This window comes from Canis lupus, chromosome 28 (assembly GCF_011100685.1).
Source record: "Canis lupus familiaris isolate Mischka breed German Shepherd chromosome 28, alternate assembly UU_Cfam_GSD_1.0, whole genome shotgun sequence".
NCBI lineage: Eukaryota > Metazoa > Chordata > Mammalia > Carnivora > Canidae > Canis > Canis lupus.
Window position 1 is genome coordinate 31059015 of NC_049249.1, and position 26329 is coordinate 31085343.

General features: G+C 38.3%; 1 protein-coding gene across 1 annotated transcript in view; it reads left to right on the top strand.

Annotated features, from left to right (window-relative positions):
- The first annotated feature begins 1642 nt into the window (after window positions 1-1642).
- WDR11 (WD repeat domain 11) overlaps window positions 1643-26329 on the top strand; it is a 59611-nt gene continuing 34924 nt past the window's right edge. Inside the window, exons 1-11 of the mRNA XM_038578976.1 lie at window positions 1643-1782; window positions 3612-3723; window positions 8926-9079; window positions 9951-10124; window positions 12152-12338; window positions 14501-14666; window positions 15326-15440; window positions 16294-16489; window positions 16778-16881; window positions 20263-20439; window positions 23601-23685. Of these exons, the coding sequence (XP_038434904.1) occupies window positions 1697-1782; window positions 3612-3723; window positions 8926-9079; window positions 9951-10124; window positions 12152-12338; window positions 14501-14666; window positions 15326-15440; window positions 16294-16489; window positions 16778-16881; window positions 20263-20439; window positions 23601-23685 (1556 nt within the window). The 5' untranslated portion in view covers window positions 1643-1696. The remainder of the gene's footprint in view (window positions 1783-3611; window positions 3724-8925; window positions 9080-9950; window positions 10125-12151; window positions 12339-14500; window positions 14667-15325; window positions 15441-16293; window positions 16490-16777; window positions 16882-20262; window positions 20440-23600; window positions 23686-26329) is intronic.

A 26329-nucleotide genomic window follows, 5' to 3' on the forward strand; every position in this document is an offset into this window, starting at 1 on the left:
GATCCCCTCGCCACCAACTTTAAAACAAAGAGAGGAAAAAAAAAGTTGTTCTAGTTTAGGGATGCAAATGATATAGCAGTGGATGGATGTGCTGGGCCCCCATTGCCACACTTCAGAGTTGATGTTTTCTGGCATTGGCATGAGGCGAAATAGATTTTCGGGCATGGAAGAGGAGCATAGGTTCTGTCCTATTAAAGAGATCAATAGTCTAGCATATCCAATATTCTGTCTCCACACTGGCCAAGACAGATGCTCCAGAGAAGGCCATAAAAACCCATTAACATATTTAATTCACACTCTTGTACCATGGGAGACATATTCCTGTCCCAGCCCCAGCTGGTCATCCATCCTTGCCCTGAATATTCAACATTCATGTCCTCAAGGTAGCTTACAGACTTAAACTAATTAATCCTCTTCTTCCAAGAGGGTTACTTGCTGCTGTTCTCCATCTGTGAGCACCATCACTGACTCCTCGTTGTCACCCCAAGCCCGATTGACCTTATGCTCGTGGCCATTTAAAACTCCTGCTCCATTAAGAACTGAGGACCGACCGCATGCCGGAGGGAGTGGTTGGCATTGAGGAGACACAAAGATTGGGATTTGGTTCCTTTCCGAAAGGGGTTCTAAGCCTGGTAGAGTGCTATTTTTTTCCTCCTGGATTACAGTTGCCTAAAAATATGTTGGTCTCCCCTGCTAGCCAGGCATATACACACAAATGACACTCACATGGGGGTGTATATACTGAAATAACGCAGTAGGGCACAGAAGAGTGATTTCTCAGAGCCCACAATACAATGGCTCCACTTGCATCACATTGGCCAGAATTTAGTCTTACGGTTTGATCTCGTTGTGAGGCAAGCAGGGACATGTATTCATTTAACGGAGTGACAATGTGCTCAGATGCAAATTGTGCTTCTGTTTCTATGAAAGAAGGGGACCGATTGGCAATTTTTGTCATGGGAAGCATCAAAGATTTTTTTTTTTTTTTTTAGCAAGGGAGTGACCAATTCAAACCGTTGGTTATTGGCATTTCTGGTTGCCCCCAAAAGGCAGCAGTAGGGCAGGCCGTAGGGCTGGAAGAAGACCAGCAGCTGCAACAGCTGCCAGAGAACAACCAAGAGACAGATGCATTCGTTGGTTCAACAACTAAGATGGTGTTGGGGGGGGGGTGATCTTTGAGAAAGCTGTTTCCCAAGAGTGACAAGGTGGACACCAAACCCCTAAAGGATGGAAAAGCACCAATTGCTTCGTTTCTTTTGTTGAACGTGTCGGAGAAGAAATGGACCCGACGCAGGATTCGATCTCAGGACCCCGGGATCACGCACAGGCAGATGCTCAACCCTGAGCCCCCGCCTCGCCCCGGGCGTCCCCGTTCTAGGAACTTCCGGCTCGCTCCCGCCCTGATGCCTACGACAGCGCCCGGCCTTCGGTCCTCGTCCTCAGCGGGCGGGTCAGAGCCGGAAAGGTGACTGGGACTCTCCGCTCCTGCTTCTCAGGATTTCCACGCCCAGGCAGCCCCGGAACCTGCAGAAGGCGGAACCCTGGGACGGGTGGCAGCGCGCCTCCCGCGGAACCAAAAGGCGGCGCTCTCGGAGCCGCCCGGCCCCTGTGGGGTGGGGAGCGGAAGCGCGGCGGCCGCCGCTTCCTGTTGCGGGCGGGCGCGGGCGGGCGCGGGAGGCCGGCCGTGGCCGAGGCGATGTTACCCTTCACCGTGAACTTCAAGGTGTCGGCGCGCACCCTCACCGGGGCCCTCAACGCTCACAACAAGGCGGCGGTGGACTGGTGAGGGCGCCGGGCTCGGCCAGGAGCGGGTCGGGGAAGGGGAACCGGCGGTCTCGCCCCCTCGGGACCTTGGCCTCGCCGAGCCTGGGTGCTGCGCTCTCGCTCCAGGGTTTCTTTCAGCGCTGGGTTTGTTGTTACCGTGACAGGGGTCAGAGCGCGCCTGTGCGAACCCTCCCCGTGCACAGCTGCCAGAGGACAGCTGCTGACGCGCTTCTGTGCGCCCTTTCCCCGACCTCCGTCCCCGTCCCGGCCGCCTGTCTTCACCTCGGCTCCAGGCTCCAGGCTCCGGGCTCCGGGCTGCAACCTCTAGGCTCCGGGCTCTAGGCTCCAGGCTCCAGGTTCCAGGTTCCAGGCTGCAGCCTCCAGGCTGTGGGCTCCCGGCTCTAGGCTCCAGGCTGCAGCCTCTAGGCTCCGGGCTCTAGGCTCCAGGTTCCAGGTTCCAGGCTGCAGCCTCCAGGCTGTGGGCTTCCGGCTCCAGGCTCCCGGCTCCAGGCTGCAGGCTCTGGGCTCCAGGCTGCAGCCTCTAGGCTCTGGGGCTCTAGGCTCCAGGCTCTGGCCTCCGGGCTCCAGGCTCCAGGCTGCAGCCTCTAGGCTCCGGGCTCTAGGCTCCAGGCTCCAGGTTCCAGGCTGCAGCCTCTAGGCTCCGGGCTCTAGGCTCCAGGCTCCAGGTTCCAGGCTGCAGCCTCTAGGCTCCGGGCTCTAGGCTCCAGGCTCCAGGTTCCAGGCTGCAGCCTCTAGGCTCCGGGCTCTAGGCTCCAGGCTCCAGGTTCCAGGCTGCAGCCTCCAGGCTGTAGGCTCCCAGCTCCAGGCTCCCGGCTGTAGGCTCTAGGCTCCAGGCTGCAGGCTCCGGGCTCTAGGCTCTAGGCTGCAGGCTCCGGGCTCTAGGCTCTGGGCTGCAGGCTACAGGCTCCGGGCTCTAGAGTCTAGGCTGCGGGCTCTAGGCTGCAGCCTCCTGGCTCCAGGCTGCAGGCTCCAGGCTCCAGGCTCCAGGCTGCAGGCTGCAGCTTCCAGGTTCCAGGCTCCAAGCTGCAGGCTCCAAGCTGCAGGCTCTAGGCTGCAGCCTCCAGGCTCCAGGCTGCGGCTTCCAGGCTCCAGGCTCCAGGCTGCAGGCTCCAGACTGCAGGTTCCAGGTTCCAGGCTCCAGGCTCTAGGCTGCAGGTTCCAGGCTTGCATCTCGCTCCTGCCCACTGGCTATCCACTCTGTCTTTTCCTCCTCTCCCTCTCGTATCCCTGTTTCTTACCTTTAGTCTTTGGACGGCTGGCCAGACTGTGCTAGGCACCTGTTCCTCACCTGTCCTCCCACCTTGACCGTTTTCACTGGAAACCCTGCGACTCGGAACTTTCATGCTTAGCTGTAAAGCTGGGGCCGCTTGCTGCGAATAGCTGGCAGGATGGACGAAACCTCTTGTCCTAGTGTTTTGTCTTTTGATCTGGTTGGAAGGACCAGAGTCTCGCAGAAACAATTTGGGCGCTTTGTGGGTGCTCAGGGTTCGAGGTTGAATAAGACAAGGGGGACATGCCCTTAAGGGCAAAGAGATGGAGAGTCCTAATGGCTGTGCATGTGTGTCTCTTAGAAGCAGTTCTCCTTTATATGCACATAATAAACGAATGTCAACTTTTTTTTTTTAGTTAGGTAGACATTTTATTTAAATGGGATAAGGTAAAACAAAAACAAAAAACCAAAACCCTGGCCTTTATGCTTAAATAATCATTGTATTAGTGGTAGTATGCATTAGTTAGATTTACGATTTATCTTAGCATGGCTCTTGGCAAGAGAGAAGTTACGTCTTTGTTTTGTACTTGACTTCTTAACATCACTGTTTTGTTAGGGGCTGGCAAGGTTTAATTGCTTACGGATGCCACTCGCTTGTGGTAGTGATCGATTCCAATACAGCCCAGACCCTTCAAGTCTTAGAAAAACACAAAGCTGACGTAGTCAAGGTAAGTCAAATCCAGTTTCCACCCTCTAACAGATGGCCTGTTCTGAAATTTCAGGTATCGCTAGATTCTCGTTAGGTCGTACGTGTAAATGTTGAGTAGCTTCTAGAGATGATGATTCATTTGGGGGTAGCCTCACATTTCCATATATATGTGATTTCACAGGCAACCCAGGTTGAGCTATGAAATACTGGCCCTTAGGTGATTTTTTTTTTTTAATTTATTTACGAGAGAGAGACACACACACACACAGAGGGGCAGAGACACAGAGGGAGAAGCAGGCTCCATGCAGGGAGCCCAACATGGGACTCCATCCCCGGTCTCCAGGACCACACCCTGGGCCGAAGGCGGCGCTAAACCGCTGAGCCACCCGGGCTGCCCCCCTTAGGTGATTTTTAAAGCTGATGGATGGCACCAATTCTACTGTTTACCAGATCACTCATTCATTTGTTAGTTTTGAGCACTTAGTATGTGCTAAGGATATAGAGATGAAAGCCCTCAAGCAATTCATTGTCTTATGAGAAACAAAACACACAAATACGCTATGATAAGTGAACGCTGTGGGAAGGCAAAGGAGCTACCTAACACCTAGTTGTGTGTGGGGTGTTACAGAAGTCTTTCCAGTTTAGGGACCACTAAACAGTAGTTAGCCAAGTGAAGAATTGGGGGAAGGAGCACCAAAGGTAAAGAAGACAACCAGACACAAAGGTAAGTAGTTGTGTCTAAAGATGGCCAAAAGGTGGGATGTGCCTAAAGGGTGATTGAGAGGAGGCAGCCAGAGAAACTCCTCCGTCCTGAAAGTGTTAGAAGATTCTGAAGGAATTTGGATTTTTAAGCAGGCAATTGATGAGGTTGTATTTGTATTCGAGAAAAACCTACTCTGGCAGCTGTGGAGGATTTCTTGGAGAAAGGTAAGATGAGGCTGTGAGATCATTTAGGAGACTTTTGAAGAAATTTTGGCAGGGAATTGTAAGGACCTAAAATAAAGCTGAAGAAGGAAGGAGTCCTATTCAGGAGCTGCTGAAGAAGTAAACTTGATAGCCTTTTAGTAATCAGTTTAAGGACAGTCAGGGACTAGGATGATTCCAACTTCTGTTTGAATAACTGAATGAAAAAAAAAAATGAAAAAAAAAAAAAAAATGAATAACTGAATGATAGTGTTGCTATGACAAGGGGAGTAGGTGTGAAATCAGTGAGTCTTCAGTTTTCAACATGTAACGTCTGAGACGCCTGGTGTAATTAAATTACAGTGATCTGGTGCTCGCTTTGGCAGCACAGATACTAAGATTACAGTGATCTGAAATTTTAGAGAGGATTAGAGCTTGAGATTTGGGGGTTTGGGTTTGTCTGTTTTAGATAATATCTTTATTGAGATATTCATACCATAAAAACCACCTGTTTATAGTATACAAGTCTATGGTTTTAAATACATTCATAGAATTGTGTAGCCAGCACTGGAATTTCATCACTCTGAGAAGAACCCCTGTACCTGTTAGTAGCTGCTCCCCTAACCCACTATTCCCTTCACCCTTAGGCATCCAGTAAAATACTTGCTATCTCTGGAGATTCACCTGTTCTCGATATTTCATATAAACAAAATCACATAATACGTGGCCTTTTGTGCCTAGCTGCTTTTCCTCTTCTTTCACTCAAGGTTCATCCATGTTTTAGCAATGTCAGTACTGTTCTTTTTTATTGCTAAATAATATTCCACCCTACAAGTATACCACATTCATGTAGTGATCGACCACTTTTTAGACATTATGAATAATGCTGCTATGAATGTTTATGTACAAGTTTTCATGCAAACATGTTTTCATTTCTCTTGGGTATATACTGAGGAGTGGAATTGCTGAGTCATATGGTGACTGTTTAACTTTTTGAGAAACTTCCAGACTATGTCCAAAGAGGCTACACCATTTTACATTCCTGTTAGCCATATCTGAGGATTCCAGTTTCTCCACATCCTCACCAACGTTTGTTATTGTCTGTCATTTTGATGCCAGCCTTCCTACTGTGTGTAAAGTGGTTTTTATTGTGATTTTGGTTTGCATTTCCCTGGTGGCAAATGATGTTGGGCATCTTTTCATGTGTTAATTGGCCATTGTATATCTTCTTTGAGAAGTGTCTATTCAGTCCTGGCCCATTTTAAAATTGTCTTTTTATTATAGAGTTTTTAGAATTCTTTATGTATTCTTCATAGGCGTCCCTTACCATAAATATGGTTGGGTAAATATTTTCTCTCCTTTTTTTTTTTTTTTTTTAATTTTTATTTATTTATGATAGGCACACAGTGAGAGAGAGAGAGGCAGAGACACAGGCAGAGGGAGAAGCAGGCTCCATGCACCGGGAGCCTGACGTGGGATTTGATCCTGGGTCTCCAGGATCGCGCCCTGGGCCAAAGGCAGGTGCTAAACCGCTGCGCCACCCAGGGATCCCATTTTCTCTCCTTTTATAAGTTGTCTTATACTTTCTTGATGATATCCAATAAAACATTAAAGTTTTTAATTTTGATATCCAATTTAGTTTTTCTTCTGGTTTCTTTGTTGTTAAGATTTACACCTTTGTTTTCTTCTAAGAATTTTATAGTTTTAGCTTTTACATTTAGGTTCCTGATGCATTTTGAATTAATGTTATATATAATGTAAAGTAGGGAAAATTGCAGTTGATTTTTGTATATTGACCTATATCCTGTGATCTTGCAAAACTCATTAGACCTAGTAACTTTGGAGGGATTTTTTTTTTTTTTAAGATTTTATTTATGTATTCAGAGAGGAAAGAGAGAGAGGCAGAGACACAGGCAGAGTGGAGAAGCAGGCTCCATGCAGGGAGCCCGAGACTTGATCCTGGGTCTCCAGGATCATGCCCTGGGCTGAAGGCGGCGCTAAACCGCTGAGCTACCCAGGCTGCCCTTGGAGGGATTTTTTTACATAGGCAGTCATGTTATCTGCAGATAGTGACTGTTTCTTCATTGATAATCTTTATGTCTTCTGGTTTTTTTCTTGTCACATTGCATTGACTGGGACTGCTGCTGTAATGAGTAGGAGCAGTGGGACGATACTCTTGTCTTGTACTTGAGCCTGTGGGGAGGCATTCAGTCTTTCACCATTAAGTGGTGTTAGGTATAAGGTTTTATTTTGAAAAAATATATTCTCTCTCCTACCCATTTCCCTGATCTTTTTGGCATTTCTGGAGTTTTCATTTCTTTGTGTGGATCCAAGTTTAATTCTGGTATTATTATAGTCACTTTCCCTGAAGAATTTTCTTAAAGTTCTTGAGGTGTATATCTAATATAGATTAATTCTCTTGGTTTTTATTTGTCTAGGAAGGTATTCATCAGTTTTTTCTCATAATACTTTAAAGATATTCCACTATCTTCCAACTTGCATAATTTCTGAGAGAAATTATGTCTTTGTTTCTTTACATACAGTGTATGTTTTCTTGTCTAGTTGCCTACAGGATTTTCTCCTTATCCTTAGTTTTCAGCAGTTTGATTATGATGTTATCTAGGTGATTAAAAATATATATATACACATACACACACTGCTTTGGGTTTTAAATGGAATTCAAGCACTTATATACATACAATCAGTTCTTATCCATGGTAGTTTTATTCTGTAAAGTTGCTGCAAACATTAAAATTAGTAAAAACTAAACTGTTGATTGCTCATAGGGGAAATACAAGTTAGGCTCCTGTGAGCCTCTTGTCACAACGTTTTCATCAACTGATTGGTATATAGCCTTGATTTGTATGTGTTTTTGTTGATTCATTAACATTAACCAACAGCATTAAAACTCATGCCTGAACAGAGCTTATCTCATGTTTTTTCCATAAGGAACATCACAACTTCTTGTGCTTAGAACCATTAGACAGCATGTATTAGATATATTAGAACAGAATAAGGCTTATCGACACTGAATTTCAGAAAACTTTTTGTTTCCTTCTTTTTCGTGAATAGTGTAGGAATTGGTTAGCATACCTCCCTGCCTTAGCATTAGAAATTAATGTTGTTGTTGTTTTTTTTTAGAAATAAATGTTTTACGTATATATACACACACGTCTATATATATGTATATATTTGAAGATTCTATAGTGTTGAGTCCATTTATTAAACACATACTTGTTGAGCACTAGCTTTGGCACTACGTTAAGGTCTGGGAATAGAAATGTGAAGAAAGCCGGGACACCTGGGTGGCTCAGTGATTGAGTGTCTGCCTTTGCCTTCGGTCATGATCCTGGGATTCTGGGATTGAGTCCTGCATTGGGGTCCCTGCAGGAAGCCTGCTTCTCCCTCTGCCTATGTCTGCCTCTCTGTGTCTCCCATGAATAAATAGATTTTAAGAAAGAAAGAAAAAAAGAAACAAAAAAAGAAAAGAGAGAAAAGAGAAAAGAAAAAGAAAAGAAAGAAAAGAAAAGAAAAGAAAGACAGAAAAGGTGAATAAGGCCTGTGTGATCCTGCCCAGTGGAACTTACAGTTCATGGGTTAGTGATAGGTCAAGATGGGGTAAATACAATTACAAATTGTTATTTGGTAAATGCTTTGAAGAAGACAAGCTGGATGCTGAGCTAGAATGGAGGAGAGGTTCTGTGTAGCCACAGAAGGCCATGGCCTAGGGTGAAATGAAGATCTTGTGTTTTATTCAGGACTCTGTCAGTATTTAATGCTCAGGATTAACCTGATTTGTGCTGGAATTCTTACAGTTTTTATTGTAAATATTCCGTCCTTATGTTGTTGCTAGAGGTATGAAGCCTTTTTTTTTTTTCCAGAAAAAATTAACATTTTTTTCCAGTTTTATGAAAAGGATAGCTAGAGTTATTTTTATTTATTTATTTATTTATTTATTTATTTATTTATTTATTTATTTTTTGCTTGCATTTGTTTTTTTCCCTATTTTTCCCTCTGCAAAGCTTCGGTAGTTCTAAGTTATCTCCTTTTAATTGGGAGAGTGGAGTACAGAAAACCATTCTGCTTAGCAATTTAGGATTTTAGATGTTTTGTCATGATAGTATTGCAACTTTTAAAAAGTATCACAAATAATAAAAGTCTGATTTTTGAGATAGAAACCAGTTTCCTGTTTATTCTTTCTAAATATTTTTGTAACGTAAGTATAGAATGTAGTTTGGGTTCTGTATGTTTTATGAAAATTGTGTTTAGTTTCATCCAGTGCAAGTATTTACTTGATTTGATTTCTTCTTGATACTAGGTTAAATGGGCCAGGGAAAATTATCACCATAACATTGGCTCACCATATTCCTTGCGCTTAGCTTCTGCTGATGTCAATGGAAAGATCATCGTTTGGGATGTAGCAGCGGGAGTAGCTCAGTGTGAGATCCAAGAGCACGCCAAACCTATTCAGGGTGAGGAAAGTCTGTGCTCTGCTAAGTGTTTATATTAATACACTTACTCTTAGAGTGTTTTTCCCCCTTTTAATATCATCACTTTCCAGTTAGGTCTTGTGTTTAGTATGTTTTATTGATCTGAATCTAGCTTTCTTTTCCTTATCAGTATATTTCTGTGCATATTTCCTCAAATCTCAGCTGATTTGTGCTTTAATAAATTCCATTAATTTTAGCATCAGCCTCAATCAAGCATGAGAAAAATTAAGCTGCTATAAAAATCTTTTAATCTAAGCTACAATAAAGTAAACTTGGCTGAACTGCTATTTTGAATTAGCCCTCAATGCTTACTTTCCATTAATAGAGATGATCCAAATTTTATTTTCATTTTCATATAGAACATTTGTTTATATTACTGACTTAAAACCAATGTATTATTCTTTAGACTCAAGGCTTTGATTGAGTGGCTGTCTTCACTGAGTGAGAGATATTTATTCTGTTTATTATTGTGTAAAAAACATGAAACTGCAAAGTACCGTTAAATAATACCATAAAAATGTTAGGAAAGCCTGACATTGATCATCGCCAGGATAGTCTTTGACACAAAGTTTTAAGTAATGATTAGTGAAAATTGTCTTGTATTTTCTTTGAAGTAATTTGAAAATGTTAATCTTGAGATTCTTATGTCCAGGCAGCTCATTTTAATCTAAAATTGCACTTTTCCTATGCAGTCTTGTCATATATACACACATACATGCAACATAGAAGGAGGGGAAGTTAGGACTTTAAGGATTATGAAAAAAAAAAAAAAAACCAAAACTAAATGTCAGGGACGTATTAACCAAGTGTTCTGAAGTGACTTCTGAATTTTGCCTTTATCTGATCCTTACAGATGTTCAATGGTTGTGGAATCAAGATGCTTCCCGAGATTTACTTCTTGCTATCCATCCACCAAATTATATTGTGCTCTGGAATGCAGATACTGGCACCAAACTGTGGAAGAAGAGCTATGCAGATAACATTCTTTCTTTCTCTTTTGACCCTTTTGATCCCTCACATTTAACTTGTGAGTAATAGTTTCTTGTGGAAAATGAGTTATTTATAATATAGTTAATGTTCCATATATAAGGTACACATAACCCACATCATACATCTATAATGTTAAAACAGCTGAGCCAAGTGGAGAAGTCCATATATCTGCAACATCTAATACAGATACTAAATCATAAGCCCATATCATTTGCAAGTCTTTTGATGGTTAGTAATTTAAATCAACAAACTATACCTTCACTGTGTTGAATTTGTAAATAGATTAGCTGGAGAGAGAGTTGCTGTGCTATTCTAATTCAGGCTTAATTAAATTTGTTTTTCTAGGAACATTTAAAGAACCTGAATCAAGGGTTTCATTTAGTATGTGGCCAAATTCAGTTCTTCCTTTTAAAAAATCATTTAAATTCATGTGTGTGTTTTGAGTGCCATAAACAAACGAATATGAGGAGCAGAATAAGCCCAAGGGAATTTTTTCTTGCAGAGGTTGTTTTTGCCAGTGTGCTTTTGATGTCTCACTGAGCTGCTTGTTCTAAAAATTCGATTTGTTTTTAGACACAATTTTGTGACTGAATGATTTGGGCAATATTCTTTATTCATCTAACAGGTATTTCTTGACTATTACTATATGCCAGGTATAAAGGGAATGAAGGGAAATGATGGATGTATTGGATAAAGTGGTCAGAGTAGGCTTCATTTTGATTTGATCAAAAACTGAAAAGAGGTAGGGGAATTAGCTGTGGGAAAGAATGTTTCCCCTGAATTTGAATGACTCAGAATTCTAACTTTTATCTACCAGCATTTGTTATTACTAGTATATATCTTTGTGCTGAACATGGAAGAGAAGGGTGTACAAGCAGAAACTAAAATGGGAAACACGGCTGTGCAGCTACAATAGCATGTGGTTAGGCTTTGTATGTATATACATGTATATGGTCTGTGTATATGAACATGTCCGTACGTGCACTCCCTAGTTTGCTATGAAACACAGTGCTGTGGGAACACAGAGGAGGGCCGCTTTAGCTGATCCAGTGATGGAGGGAGGGCCTCACAAAAGAAGAGGAATGAATGAGACCTTGGAAGGTGACTTCTGTCATCTGAAAATCTGAAAAGGAGACAAGGCCTCAGGCTAACTTACTGCATCTCTGTAATTTAGTTGATGAAAGCGCAATATATTTTAAAGCGTCCATTTACCTAACATCTTTGATTTACTCATATTGAATGTGCTAGGGCTGTCATAACTCATGAATACTTCTTTGCTCCCTGTGTTTAAAGCAGCCTCACTAACTGCAGGGAGCCAGGATAGATGAGATTTCTTTGCTTAGATACCCTTATATTATCCCCAGTTTTGAGGAAGATTATTTTTCAGTCATAAAAGGGCGTAATTTGTATTACTAAATGTGGTGCTGCCTTCTTGAATACTTCTGTTTCCTGTACACTTAGTAAGCCAGTGTTGGCACTCTATTTTTACTCTAGTTATAAAGAGAAAAAGAACACTCTTATACTTCCTAAGGTTCAAGCTGATGCTCTAAAAGAAAAATATATATATATTTAGGCTGAGTAACTCATGATCATCATAAAAAAATTAGTATCACATCAAATATTTGAACTTGAAGTGTGATATGCGAAGCCTCTTATATATAAGCCTCTTATATATATTTTTTTTCCTTCTTTGAATTTTATATTCTGAAAAGTCTTTGGGATTTTGAAGTTACGGGGTATAATGAGGAAATGTTTTTAATGAAAGTCTGTGCACTGAATTTATTTGGAAGAACAAACATTTGTTCTTTCTACCAGTAACCTTCTGATATCTTTTTAATATAAAACATTAATTTAGAATGCTGAGCTTGGAGGCCTCTGGTGAATCGTAATGGACCACCTGTTTCACTTCAACTTGGAGAACATTCCATTATGTTATGACTACGTTACACTGCCAGTTCTATATTATTAAAATTATCATTACCTTGCTTTCAAAATTGTATTGGAATAAAACTCTGTGCTAAACTTGATTAAACTTTAATCAGAGTTTTGCTTCTCTTAATATAGTACTCACCAGCGAGGGTATTGTGTTCATCTCAGACTTTTCTCCATCCAAGCCTCCCTCGGGCCCTGGGAAAAAAGTTTATATATCTAGCCCACACTCCAGCCCAGCTCATAACAAGCTGGCTGCAGCCACGGGAGCCAAGAAAGCTCTCAATAAAGTAAAAATCTTAATCACTCAGGAGAAACCTAGGTAAGTTATAAGTGTAAAACTAACCACGGTTCATCCATTTATTTATCATCCATTCATGAAATGTCATTTTTGAAGATGTATTGATACTGATTTTCTTCTTTGCCTTACCCTTTCTCATTTCTAGTTTTGAATTTGTGTAAAGGAGAAGAATGTTTTGTCTCTTATCCCAAAGAGGAGATTCCACTTTTGACGTGGTTCCTTTGTTGCCACTCATTGTGCTAACCTCTCCCCCACTGATTTTTGCAGACTTCTGATTTTTCTCTCAGAAAATATAAGATGATTCCACAGTTGGCAGTTGAATACATTCAAAAATTGGGGACAAAAGCTGGATTTTCATTTTTAAATACATTTTCCTGACTTAAGAAGTGCTGTGCAGTCTCCTTAGCTAATAAAATATGGGTGTTTTTCTTTTGCATGTAAACATGTTTCTCATACTGGTTAAAGGCCAGGATTCTAGGGGAAATTACAGTTATGTGACTCAGAAAATTGTTTAATCATGCTCAAATTTCACTCTCCCAATCTCTAAAACAGTGTTTTACAGGATTTTATATGGTTGTTACAAGAATTAATAGATACGGTAGTTTAAGTACTTAATGTGGTTGATGACTTAGTAAACATTTATTTGGTAAATGCTACCTATTGTATATTTCAGAAATCGCAATTAAATAGAATTTTAAGTAACTAATTTTATGCATTAGAAATAGATTTCAGTATTTTTTTTTCTGGAGAGCTATGATTATTCTTCTATTTTATTGCTTTGGCAGTTTTTTGGCATTCATTTTAAAAAGGCTCTTAATATGCTGAAATTATTCTGTCTAGGTTTTGTGGGTAGTTACCTGAAAAATACATGGTAAAATACAGATTGCTCCACAAATATATTCTGAATTTATATATAAATAATCATATTTATGTATTAAACCATTGACAGGTTAAGTTCACTAATTTATCCCCCACCCTGTGCCCAAATAATTTAAGATTGCTCCTTATGTATCTTGAGAATTTTCTATTTATTTTTCATTGATTCTGTTACAAATTTTTTAAAATCTAAATTGTTTTATATTATGATTTATATATGTTACATCTTCTCATAGGAGTCATACATTCATTTTAAGTTTGGGGGAAACGAGTTATTTAATCCCTTCAAATAGCACTGCTCCAGGTGCCTTTACATGTGTTATCCTACTACAGTTCTGGGCAGTAATACTGTGCCTATCTTGTAAGTGAGGAAATTGAGCTCTAAATAATCCTCAAGCTTACCCAACTAGGAAATGGCAGAGCCAAGATTTTAATGTAATCCATGCCCCCTTTTTTAGTCCTCTAATCTAACTTTTATTTTCAGTAAAAGAGGGTGTTTTTATTAAAGCATGAGGATAGGACCCATGGGCAGAAAGAGGTGCCTAACTTTTTTTTAATCATTAGGTAAAAAGAAAGTAGCACATAGTTATATATTTATCCCTATTGAAATATGTTTAATATAAAAGGTTATGATTGAATATAAGTGAGTCACAAATTGCTAAAATGATTCTTGAGATTCTTGAACAATCTACAATCTTTGTAGAGTTTTATTAATTGTATTTACATAGAAGAAAATGCTGTGATAAGTGAATAAAATACCCTACTTTGTTTCAAAAAAGATTTAAGACAGCTTAAAAGTGAATGAAGGCAGAGGGGAGGAAGTGACTTATCCAAGGCTATACAGAAGTTCCATTGACTCCTTATCCAAGGGCCCTAATTGCCCACATTTTTACTAAGTCTTGATTTCAGCAGTCTGCTTGGTACTTCTAATTGCAAAATAAAAATAAAACTATAAAATAAAAGCACTAAAAATATAACTATATAACTAAAAATAAAAAATAAAGGCACTATCTTGTGAATGCTGGTGTAGTTCTGTCACTTACTACGTTATAGACTTACTATTTAAATTTTTCAAAAATGTAGAAAAGTATCTCTATCCAACATATGCAATACTGTTGACATAATTTGGGTTTTGGCACATAGTAGGGATCTGAGTTTTAGATGCTATTGGTCTGTTCAGGAAACAATTGTACCTTCTCATCGACCATTATGTGGAAAGGACAGAATTCAGTCCTTTATTAGCTTTTTCTGTTATGAATACAGCCTAATTCATTTCTTGATGCCTAAAATATCTTTACTTTTTTCAGCGCTGAATTTATAACGCTCAATGATTGCCTTCAGTTGGCATATCTGCCTTCCAAAAGAAATCACATGTTGTTACTCTATCCTCGGGAGATTTTAATCCTTGACCTTGAGGTGAATCAAACTGTGGGAGTGATTGCAATAGAACGAACAGGAGTTCCATTTCTGCAGGTATCTGTGATTTATAAATTAAATATCACCCCAGGTTGATTGTGAATGTTATATAGAGAAAAAAACATTATCTTCTAAAAGTCCTTAGTTCTGCTTTTCTCTTTTCATTTAAAAATTAACAATGTTACTGTATATTTCTATTTTTCTGCACTTTTGATTAGTTTGATTTACCCTAGAAATTCTTCTGACTGATCTGGAAATATTTATTGAACTATTTAAGTTACCTAGATAAAGACAAATTTTTTTATGATTACAAATGGACAGTTTTTGTTTGTATTTTAGAGATTTGAGAGAGTGTGCCAGTGCATGTGCCAGCAAGCAGGTGGTGGGAGGATGGTAGGGGGGTGCAGAGTGTTTGCTTAGAATCCTGAAGCAAACTCCCTGCTAAGCGCAGAGCCTCATATTAGAGCTGGATCCCAGGACCCTGAGATCATGACCTGAGCAGAAACCAAGAGTCGGCCGCTCAACCAACTGAGCCACCCAGGGGCCCCATAAATGGGAGTTTTTGAATATTCATTTAGTTTTAAAGCTTGCGGACTATGTGTGTGTTTTTGTTTTTGTTTTTTGCCCATATTCTCTAAATACGAGTTTATGAGCTTCCCAGCATATGCTTTTTAATCTTTTGTGTTTTTTAAGATGAATATATTATCTGTTTAAAGGTAATACCCTGCTTTCAGCGTGATGGTTTATTTTGCCTACATGAAAATGGTTGTATAACCTTACGTGTTCGAAGATCTTATAATAGTATTTTTACTACTTCAAATGAGGAACCAGGTGAGTTTATATCTCAGAACAATGTTAATATAATTTTCTTCAGAATTTCATAAACTTTTATGTGGCAAATACCAGCCAAAGCATAGAGTTAATGGTAATCCTGGCCTTGAGAAAGTAGAATATAGTTGTAATATGGGGCATAAAAAAAGCAAAAGCCCAAGGTTAATTTCTTGGTGTTTTAATAGTGCACCTCCTATATGCAGCAAAGAATGTAATATTTTGTAATTCCTTAATTGTATCCATGGGCCAAGTAGATATCTTTGTGAATTTTTCCTCAGCACAAGTAGAACCTTGTAAAATACCTGTATTATTATTCCCCTGACTTCTCTGCTTTAGGAACTTCCATTGTAAAATGACATAGGTTAATAAGTCTTCAGGGTATTCAGTTGTCTGTTTCAGTCTTATCCTGGAGAATAAAAGCTCTGTTTTGTAAAATGATGTACTACATAAAAGCGAAAGTGACTTTCACATCTTTTGTAGAGTACCATTATTTTCAGGCTTATTATAGAGCACTATAAATTACGATGACCTATAGCGTACTGTACATTATTCAGTCATATCACTATTGGTCCTTTTTCAAAGTTATTTTCATTTTTTTAAAAATATTAAAAAACAAGCTGTATTGATTGTAGTTTTTATTTTGGAGCCTAAACTTTGTATAGACAGCCATTAAATTAGTTATATTCTGAAGAAATTAGTAATAATTATAGAAGGAGAAGGCATTTTGGACAAACTTCGCACTAGTGAAGGAATGATGTTCTTTTTAATTGAGGTTTTATTTAAATTAAAGCAAGTAGTAGTGATTTTGCTGTGTTGCTTTCTAATATTTAAAAGAAAACAATGCTATGTTAAGATCCAGATCCTGTGCAGGAGCTTACCTATGATTTGCGAAGCCAGTGTGATGCAATCAGGGTGACAAAAACTGTCCGTCCCTTCAGTATGGTGTGTTGTCCTGTCAATGAAAATGCAGCTGCCCTCATTGTGAGTGATGGCAGAGTCATGATATGGGAACTGAAGTCTGCCATTTGTAATCGAAATTCACGGAACAAGTAAGTGAATCAATAGGATTGTTTTCTGGGTTGCTTTGATTCCTCTTTTTAAAAAATTGCCAGAATCATATGAAAATAGTAGGGACTTTAAAAAAAAATTTAAGTGAGAATTCAAACTTTAGATTATTAGGAAATTATGTAAACCTGCTAGCATAGTATCTATGGGTAAGATTAATAAATAATGTAAAAATGGATAGAATGCCAAGATCTGAAGTTAGTAATTTGGGTTACTAAAATGTGACATAGGTTTTAAATATGTAAAATTATGTAATTATTATGTCTTTGCAGTAGTTCTGGTGTATCACCTTTATATTCACCAGTGTCTTTCTGTGGAATTCCTGTAGGAGTGCTACAGAATAAACTCCCAGACCTCTCCTTAGATAACATGATTGGTAAGCTATTTTTTTCTTCTAACATTTGTTAGGTATTCTTCTTGAAGGGCAAAATTAATAGAAGTAACTGATTTGCAGTTATTATAAAGTCAAAGTTAATACTTGAGAAAACTAAAATATGGGAACATCTTTTCTCAATAAATCAGAGGGTATGAAATATTTAAGCATAAAAGCATAGATTGGCATTAAAGCTATTGGAGTTAGAAAATGTTCATTCATGAGAGACTGATTTAAATGAAGGTGGTGACACTAGGTCTAGCCTACAATGAGCTGTACCCTGCCCCCTCAGGGCCGCCCATGCAGACTGGTCCCTAGGCTAGGAACTGAATACAAACTTCCTCTCTCTCCCTTTCTGCTACTCTAATTTAAAATTCAGCTCAAGTATTGCTTTCTTTAGTGTCCCAAGCCTGACTTAAGTGTTCTTCATTTGCAGTTCCTAATAGTTATCAGTTGATTGAGATTGAGATTTTGTCTGTCTCCTCCAGTAAATTATAAACTCCATGTGGGACATTTGATTCCACTTTGTATCCCTAGGCTCTCAGCAAAGAGCCTTGTACTTTGAAGATGTGCAATAAACATTTATTGAAGGAATAAAGAAACTGAACAGTATTAGAAAAAGTTATTTTAACATTTTGACATACATTTTAAAACTTTCATTTTGGTGATTCTTTCAACAAATATTTATGGATAAAATATTGCTTCAGAGTTATTGAATAATTATAGGGTCAGCATATATTAAAGGAAGAATGGGGATTTGTGACTTAAAATATTGTACAGCTAGGGCACCTGGGTGGCTCAGTGGTTAAGCATCTGCCTTTGGCTTAGGTCGTGATCCTGGGGTCCTGGGATTGAGTCCCACATCAGGCTCCCCAGGGGGAGCCTGCTTCTTCTTCTGCCTATGTCTCTGCCTCTCTCTGTGTCTCTCATGAATAAATAAATAAAATCTTGGAAAAAAATATTTTACAACTGTAAATATGCCAAGCAATTTTGATGTCTTAATTCTTTTAAAATTATGGCTATGGCTTATAAAGGATTTTCTTTGTCATTATTTGTTCTTTCGTAATGTAATTGAAAATACTATTTAGTAAGTTTTTTATTTAAATGCTAAATAGATAATTCTAGGAAAAGCATTACCTTATTAATCTTACTCAGAAGTGACATTTATTGGGTGCTTAGTACAATTAAAATGATTACTTTAATAACCCTACAAGGTAGGTAATACTATTTCTATTTTATAAAAGTGGGAACTGAAATCCAGAGAGATTTTAAAAATTTGCCTCATACCACTCAGCCAATAAATGGAAGAGCTAAAATGGGTTCCCAATCACCCCAAGGGTGAACCTCCTTGGCCATGGTCTTTTGTCCTGGCTGCTCCACTGTGATCTTAGGCAAGATCTGACCTTTTCAGGCCTTGGTTTCCTCATGATTTCTTGCCAGTTGTAAAATCCTTCTGCTCAGTGATACTAACTTGTATATTTAAAGTTCTTTCTCTTCACTTTCCAGACATAAGTCTATACTTATAAGTCCAACACATACTTGTTTTGCAAAATTCATTTTATCAGTGACACAGTTTTCTGAGTTAATTGACCTTGTCTCTACTTAATATAAAATATTAAAGTGAAAAAAAATTAGAAACACTCATGCACAGAACTAATCAGTAATGAAGCCCACAGGAGGTTGAAATTTCATGCTGTTTAGGTGTCTAAGTGAAATGAATTACATTTTCTTAAAAGACAAAAGGATACAGATTGTATACAGTTCCTGACAATGTAGTTGATTTAAAATCATTAAATAAATAATGCTTTGTTATTTGAAAACATTTTAATTAAAACTTTCAATTAAACTTTTAATTTGAAATTCACTGTGGCCTTAATGATAATTGAAAGCAATTCAGTTAAATATAGAGGCCTGATTTATATTCACTGGGTAAAGCCTGCTGCTTTTTAAGGCCTAATCTGCCCTCCCTTGTGAATTGCCTCTTTTTTTTTTTTTTTTTTTTTAATTTTTTATTCATTTATGATAGTCACAGAGAGAGAGAGAGAGAGAGAGAGGCAGAGACATAGGCAGAGGGAGAAGCAGGCTCCATGCACCGGGAGCCTGATGTGGGATTCGATCCCGGGTCTCCAGGATCGCGCCCTGGGCCAAAGGCAGGCGCCAAACCACGGCGCCACCCAGGGATCCCATAAGAAAAATATGGCCATTCCCAGGCGTCAACTCCAAGCTATGGAGAGTCTGTAAACATGGTACCTCTCAGTTGAAATTCACATTCTTTAGACCTCATCTTTTGTTACCAAAGATTGATATCAATCATATGGTGGATCCTAAGGGATTATCTTATTTGGATTAAATTGATGGTCATATTTTCTGTACATCTTATGAATTTTAAAATAACATTGTTATTAAAACAACTATATAACCTGAGGAGGTTAAGGTATTCATAGTCCCATCACCCATTTATAGTAATTATTTACATTTTTTCCCTTTCATGGGTGTGTGTGTGTGTGCGCGTGCATACACACTTTCATGTATGTTTTATTATATGTTTTGACAACTTTATTCCAGTATTCAAGTGGTTTATAGGTAGGAAATTTGTATACCCTTTTTAGTGAATGGTCTTGATTTTGTTTGTTCACATTTCGTTAGAATGGTTTTACTGAATCCTTTTAGTTTGAGACTTAATAACCTAAGTACAAATACTGTATCTGAAAATAATGCCCATTTAAGATTTAACTATCAACAGTGACAGTTGATATATTCTTATATTATGTATTTGTATATTCTTATATTATTTATATATATACAGTTTATTATATATGATGTATTTATATATTTATATATGAAGTATTTAATTATGAAGCTTAGATTTTGTAATTACATTGACACATTGAGAAGATTTCTGATTAGAAATCTAAATAAGTTCTTTGAACCTGCAGTTCGTGATTACCAACATTATGTATATTTTGTAAAGTACATCACATTGAAAAGCAACCCTTTAGAAAGATAGGCAGTGAGGTGGGAATGTGCGGCAGCACCCTGCTCCACAGAAGCTGGTCTCTGACTCAGGTCCCGTGATTTGCCTTGTTTAGTACATAATACCGGGAAACTTTGGCTAAAACAGTACTCTCTAGATGACAAAAGTTCCTGAATTCTGGACAGCAATAGTCTGGAGTAATCTGTCCTTTGAGATGGCAGACAGTGTGGTTTATGACCCAGAGCCAAGAACAGCGTCATTGCTTAGCTGCAGCCCCTGGAGTGCTTCCTGGTACCTTGTAGGTCTGAAGAGTATTTCTTCTAGACCTGAAGAGTATTTCCACTGAAAAGTTTCTGTAAATTTCAGCATACATTATAAGTAATGTGTTTGTACTTTGGATCATCAATCAGGACAAAGTGCCATTGCTGGGGAGGAGCATCCTAAAGGCCCCATTCTGCAGGAAGTGCACCTCCGATTCCTGCTGACGGGACTGCTTTCAGGGCTACCCTCCCCACAGTTTGCCATCCGTATGTGCCCACCCTTGACCACAAAAAACATCAAGATGTATCAGCCACTGCTTGCTGTTGGTGAGTATTGGAGCTGTCCTTTTTTTAATCCTTCATGCGTACTTTACGTTTTATAAGACATTTAAGTTTGCTAGTTACTAGAAAACCCTTTCTTTGAGGATAAAGAGGAAGAGGCCCAGTGAAATCAAGTATATACTCATCTTAAAATATTTTTCTTCCTTTTTGTTTTTCTGTCCTTTAAATCCACCCATCTTTTTATTCATTTATTTTTAATCCCAGTGTTAACTCATTCACCTGACACTGGATGATAGAGATCCTGACATAGTGGGTACCTTTCTGAAATGTTAGGAAGGTAATCCTAAATCCAGATTCCTTGTGCCTTTTTTTTTTGGACCACCCCAGGCTTATTCTGTGCCTATCATTTTATATTGGGTTTTTGTTAACTAATGATATGATCATAGTTAGTAGTTTAATAATAATAATGGTTCTTCATTTGCCAAGAATTATGTGAAACATTGTTTAAAGTGGCTATGGTCTCAGTAAACCAAGATTTGCCTTTTGGGTTGAAATTGCATAGTTTTATGTTGTAAATAGAAAATTGGTCTGAGTTTCACCTTGCTGTCACATCAATTTCATAGTAATATGAGTAATCTAATTTCCTTCATAGAAAAAAGAACAGATTTTAATTTGCTATTGTGTATATGAGGTTAAAAGTATTTTTCAATTTCAAAAAGTATATTCGTTTAAAATTGTCAATATTTTTTCTTAAGATGCTATTTGTTGGCTTCTGACTTCCACTCTGGGTCTATAACATGATTTGTGAATTTTTTTTTCCTAATATGAAAACCTGACCCATGTTTATTTTGTTGCTAGTATGTCTCAGTTAGCTAACTGCCTATTCATGAGTACTAAAGGCTCACTTGAGTAATATTTGGCACTATTCTGATTTTCCCATTTTTTCCATTACTGTCTTCTGAAAGTGGTTTGCATTTTAACATTTGGTAGTTTATGTTTACATTTATATAAATGTAAATATTTAGTTTTTGCTTTAGAAACTATTGACTTATATTAAACCTCTTACAGAGATTTTAATTGGAATTTGTCAATGTAAATTATATGTACATGTATGTACAGTATCAGTATACCTAGATTGTCAATTTTTTGGAGAAAATTACTTCTTGCCACAGCTAAATAATAGGAGCTAAGTCAGGGTCTGAAATTTTTATTGAGCGTAAGCTGTATTGTACTGGTATGTTGTGATGATCAAGTCATTTATTGAATTTAATATAATCACAAAGTTAAAGGAAAAAATATAAAATAAGTGCTTAAACTTTTACAGTGTCACTAGGGAAAAGAGGCATAGTGGAATTACTTCTTGTGGTGCCTCTAGAGTATTAGATCATAGGTTCAGCATTATTAAAACTTGCAAAATATAGGGACACCAGGGTGGCTCAGTCAGTTAAGCATCCAACTCTTGAGTTTGGCTCAGGTCATGATCTCACTATCATGGAATCAAGCCCTGTGTATGGATGGCTCCAAGCTGGGTGTAAAGCCTGCTTAAGATTTGCTCTCTCCTTCTCCCTCTGCCTATCCCCTCACCCCCGCTCAAGCACACACATGCATGCTCTCTCTCTAAAAACAACAACAAAAGGCTTGCAGAATGTTAAAATATTTTATTATTATGAAGATCTATTAATTGAAAGGTTTTGGTAATTCTTTAGATATTGTCTCAGTACTAGAAGGTACTATTGTGGAATAAATGATAAATGTAAACAAGTAAAATACTGTATTTTTCTAGAATGGTTTTGTAAAATATTTAATGAAGCTTTATTCAGCACTAAGCTAAATTGGAACTTGCCTAGCATTATTTCTATTATTCTATTATTTCTGTTACTTTGCATGAATCCATTCATTTTTTTTAAGTCATGTGCAGTGAGAAAGTGGTTGTCCAACCAATACTGTTCATTTTTCTTGCTTAACTTACAAAAACATTTTAAGGACTGAAACATTACTTTTTTGAGTATAGCCGTGTTTCTTCAAATTAAATTATAGACACACAAGTTACCTAAGACCGTGAAAATTTAGGCATAATAATAACCACAAATCAAAACAACAGCAATAATAGAAATATAGTAATAATCATGTACTTAGTTTGTGTCAGGTACTGTACTAAGTATTTAAAAATGTGTTTTCTGGGCAGCCCAGGTGGCTCAGCAGTTTAGCGCCACCTTCGGCCCAGGGTGTGATCCTGGAGACCCGGGATCAAGTCCGGCGTCGGCCTCCCTGCATGGAGCCTGCTTCTCCCTCTACCTGTGTGTGTGTCTCTCTCTCTCTCTCTCTCTCTCTCTCTCTCTGTGTGTGTGTCTCTCATGAATAGATAAATAAAATCTTTTTTAAAAAAAATAAAATAAAAATATGTCTTCTCATTTACTCTCCAACAAGTAGATTTTCTGTTATTCCCATGTTAAAGAAATTAAAAACACAGATTTAATGTGGGCAAGTAATTTTTAAGAGTGTAAGATGGAACCAGAACTTGAACTCAGGCTTGTTTCACTGCAGAGTCCACAGTTAACCATCATACCTGACCATCTCTATGATTGATATAATAGAAAAGACAAAACCAAACCAAAAATCTTTATAAAGAAAAATAGAAAAGATCTGGTTAATGAGTTCTCCTAGGTTGCCTTTTTGAGGACTGGCTAAAGTAAACATTCCAAATCTCAAGAAGTATGAGTTCCCATGTGTAAAAAAGCCTAGCAAAGTGCTTCTTCAAATTTTATGTGTTTATTAAGTTAGATTTTGAAGTCTTTCTGTGAAAACATGTCCCTGGATTTAGAGAAGTTCTCAGAACATATGAGATTAGGCCCATTTTTGCGAAGAGAGAAGACAGAGAAATTCACTCATTCTTAACACATAGCTTGGTTCTCTTTTACAAAAGATAAGTGTTATCAAATGATTAAAATCTTCAGAAAAGACTTGGAAAGGGATCCCTGGGTGGCGCAGCAGTTTGGCGCCTGCCTTTGGCCCAGGGCGCGATCCTGGAGACCGGGATCGAATCCCACATCGGGCTCCTGGTGCATGGAGCCCGCTTCTCCCTCTGCCCCTCTCTCTCTCTCTGTGACTATCATAAATAAATAAAAATTTTAAAAAATTATTTAAAAAAAAAGACTTGGAAAGATCTAGAACTCCAGCTAATTAAGACTATTACATTGTTTTGATAGGTACAAGTAACGGTTCTGTCCTGGTGTACCATCTCACCAGTGGGCTGCTACACAAAGAGTTAAGTGTCCACTCCTGTGAAGTCAGGTGAGTATGTATTGTGATACTGAGATCACAAACAGAAAGCATACTGGGAAGAAGTTTTGGGAGACTTTTCTATATTAAATACTCTGAAGTGATTATTTGCCTGAAAGTTTTGAATAATAAATATTTATGTTTAAGTAATGGTTATGTTAATCAGGTCTGAGCACTAATTGTTCGCTTTGTAAAAGAGTATTATGCAGTGGAAAATTTTTTCTAACTTTTATTGCTGCATCTGATTTCTCCTAAGGTCTAGGATATTTTCTCACTGAATATCACTGTGTTCCCTTGTTCAGATTTGTAGAGTTTGTTTTTCATTTCTTTTTTTCTTTTTAAAGATTTTTATTAATTTATTCATGAGAGACAGAAAGAGAGAGAGAGACAGGCAGAGGGAGAAGCAGGCATTCCGTGCAGGGAACCTGACATGGAACTTGATCCCGGATCTCCAGGATCACACCCTGGGCTGAAGGTGGCGCTAAACCGCTGAGCCACCCGGACTGCCCTGTTTTTCATTTCTATAAAGATACATCAGTAGGATGGATCCTGAAAAGTTTGAATGAAATCATTTTAATTATTAACTAATCTCATTTGTTTTTTTTGCTTAAGCACCATAAGAAAGGGACTAAACTATATAGCATTTCGTCTTTCATTTTGAGATGTGATGTGTTTTATGAGTGCCGTGCTTTCAGAGATACTGAGGGAAGAAGGTTGCTTTGTCTTGAAGACATACATATTTGCTCTATAGCATTATTTTGTTGATGGCATGGCTGCTCTCCTCTTTGCCCAGCAATGATGGGTTATGAAGTTATGCATTTGTAATATAAATTTACATTTCCAGTATTATTTGATCTTTTAACAAACATAAAAGAAAGGCAATTTTCTGTCCTCTGTACATTATATAAATATAGATCTCGTGCATACATTAAAATTCATAGTTAATCCTTCGTGAACACATTATTCTGAGTTACTGCATTTTCTGAATGGGAGAAAGGCTAATCCTTTAAGTATCACAACTCCTGATTGTGATGAAAGTTCCAGAAGTTTACATTGCCTTATTCTTTCAAGTACGTTGTTTGTGGTGCAGCCCTGGTGACTATTGGTCACCAACACCTCATGCTGTGCCCTCCAGTAGCTACCCAAATACCTTTACATGGCATCCTAATATCTTTAGAATCACTAACACCAGAGGTGCATGGGTGGCTCAGTCAGTTGAGCGGCTGCCTTCGACTCAGGTCATGATCCCAGGGTCCTGGGATCAAACCCCATACCAGGCCCCCTGCTCAGCAGGGAGTCAGTCTGCTTCCCCCTCTCCCTCTGCTGCTCCCCCTGCTTGTGCTTGCACATGCTCTCTCCCTTTGTCAAATAAATAAATCTTTAAAAAAAAGAAGGAATCACTTTCTTTCAGTGCACTGTGGGTGCAGTGACACGTCTGTGTTTACACCATTTCAGACTGTTGTTCATCTTCTCTCTCTTCTTCCAGAAGCCCTTCTGCCACTAGTGTTTCCTTTTATGAATAACACCCACCAGTCAAACTGCATTTAATCAATACTTGTTCTGAAGATGTGTTAAATATTAATACTTTGCAAGACCATTTCTTTGACGCCCCACCACCACTTTATGTGGTAGGCACTATTTTTATTCCCAATTTATGGAAGAAACTCAGTTTTATAATCTGTGAAATTTAAACTGGGCCTTTCAGGCTTCCAACTTGACCTTTATACTTAGAGTACATGTGCTGTATCTCCAGCTAAAAAAATGCCTGTAGGGCACATTTGGCAAAAAGATGAAAATGTTGACTGAGCCAGGATTCATGCTAAGAATTTATACTTGCTTCTGGAAAATGAAGTACATCTTCACTTTTTCTGAACACAGATCTTTTAATAAAAACACAATAGCCAGTTTATCAGCAAGCTATTAGATTTAAATAAGATGTTTTCCTAGATCATTCAGATGATAGATGTCACTAAATACATGACTTACACATGCTGTAATAATATTTGTTATTGAGTAATACTTGAAATTACAGTTTTACTTGGGATACCAAATAATGGATATGCTACTCAGGCTGATGTTGTGAGTGATTCACACAAATGTGTTCCATTATTTTATATGAATTTTCCCTCTTAATTGCCATTTTGAAGATAATTCACATTTTATATTCAGTGATGATGCCCAGGAGGATGGTAAAATCCTGATATCTTTGTGTTTCAATTAATGCAATTATAGTATTACAATTAAAAGCCATTATGAAAATTTCACAGATGTGTTGTAAAAATTGCTGAACTTATTAGCAATACACCCAACACATTCTAGATATTCATTGTCAAATGTAAGGCCAACTTTTTAAAGTTATTTTTACTAGATACTAAATGTGTTTTTAAAAAACACTTACTCTAACATACTTGAATTTTATGCATACGCATGGGCAGGAACTGCCTAACTCCAGATAGTTTTGTCTGTGGGTTGTTTTTAAAATCATGATGTTTGAGCCAGTTATGCATTACAGATTCGTATTGAGCATCTTTTGTATTCATGTAAACAAATCCTCTGATGCTTATAATCCAGTGGAAGATACCTAGGAGTAAATGTATATGTAGGTGTTCTTAGATTATTAGATTTTTTTCTAGATAATTAGTTTGTATCTTTGTTC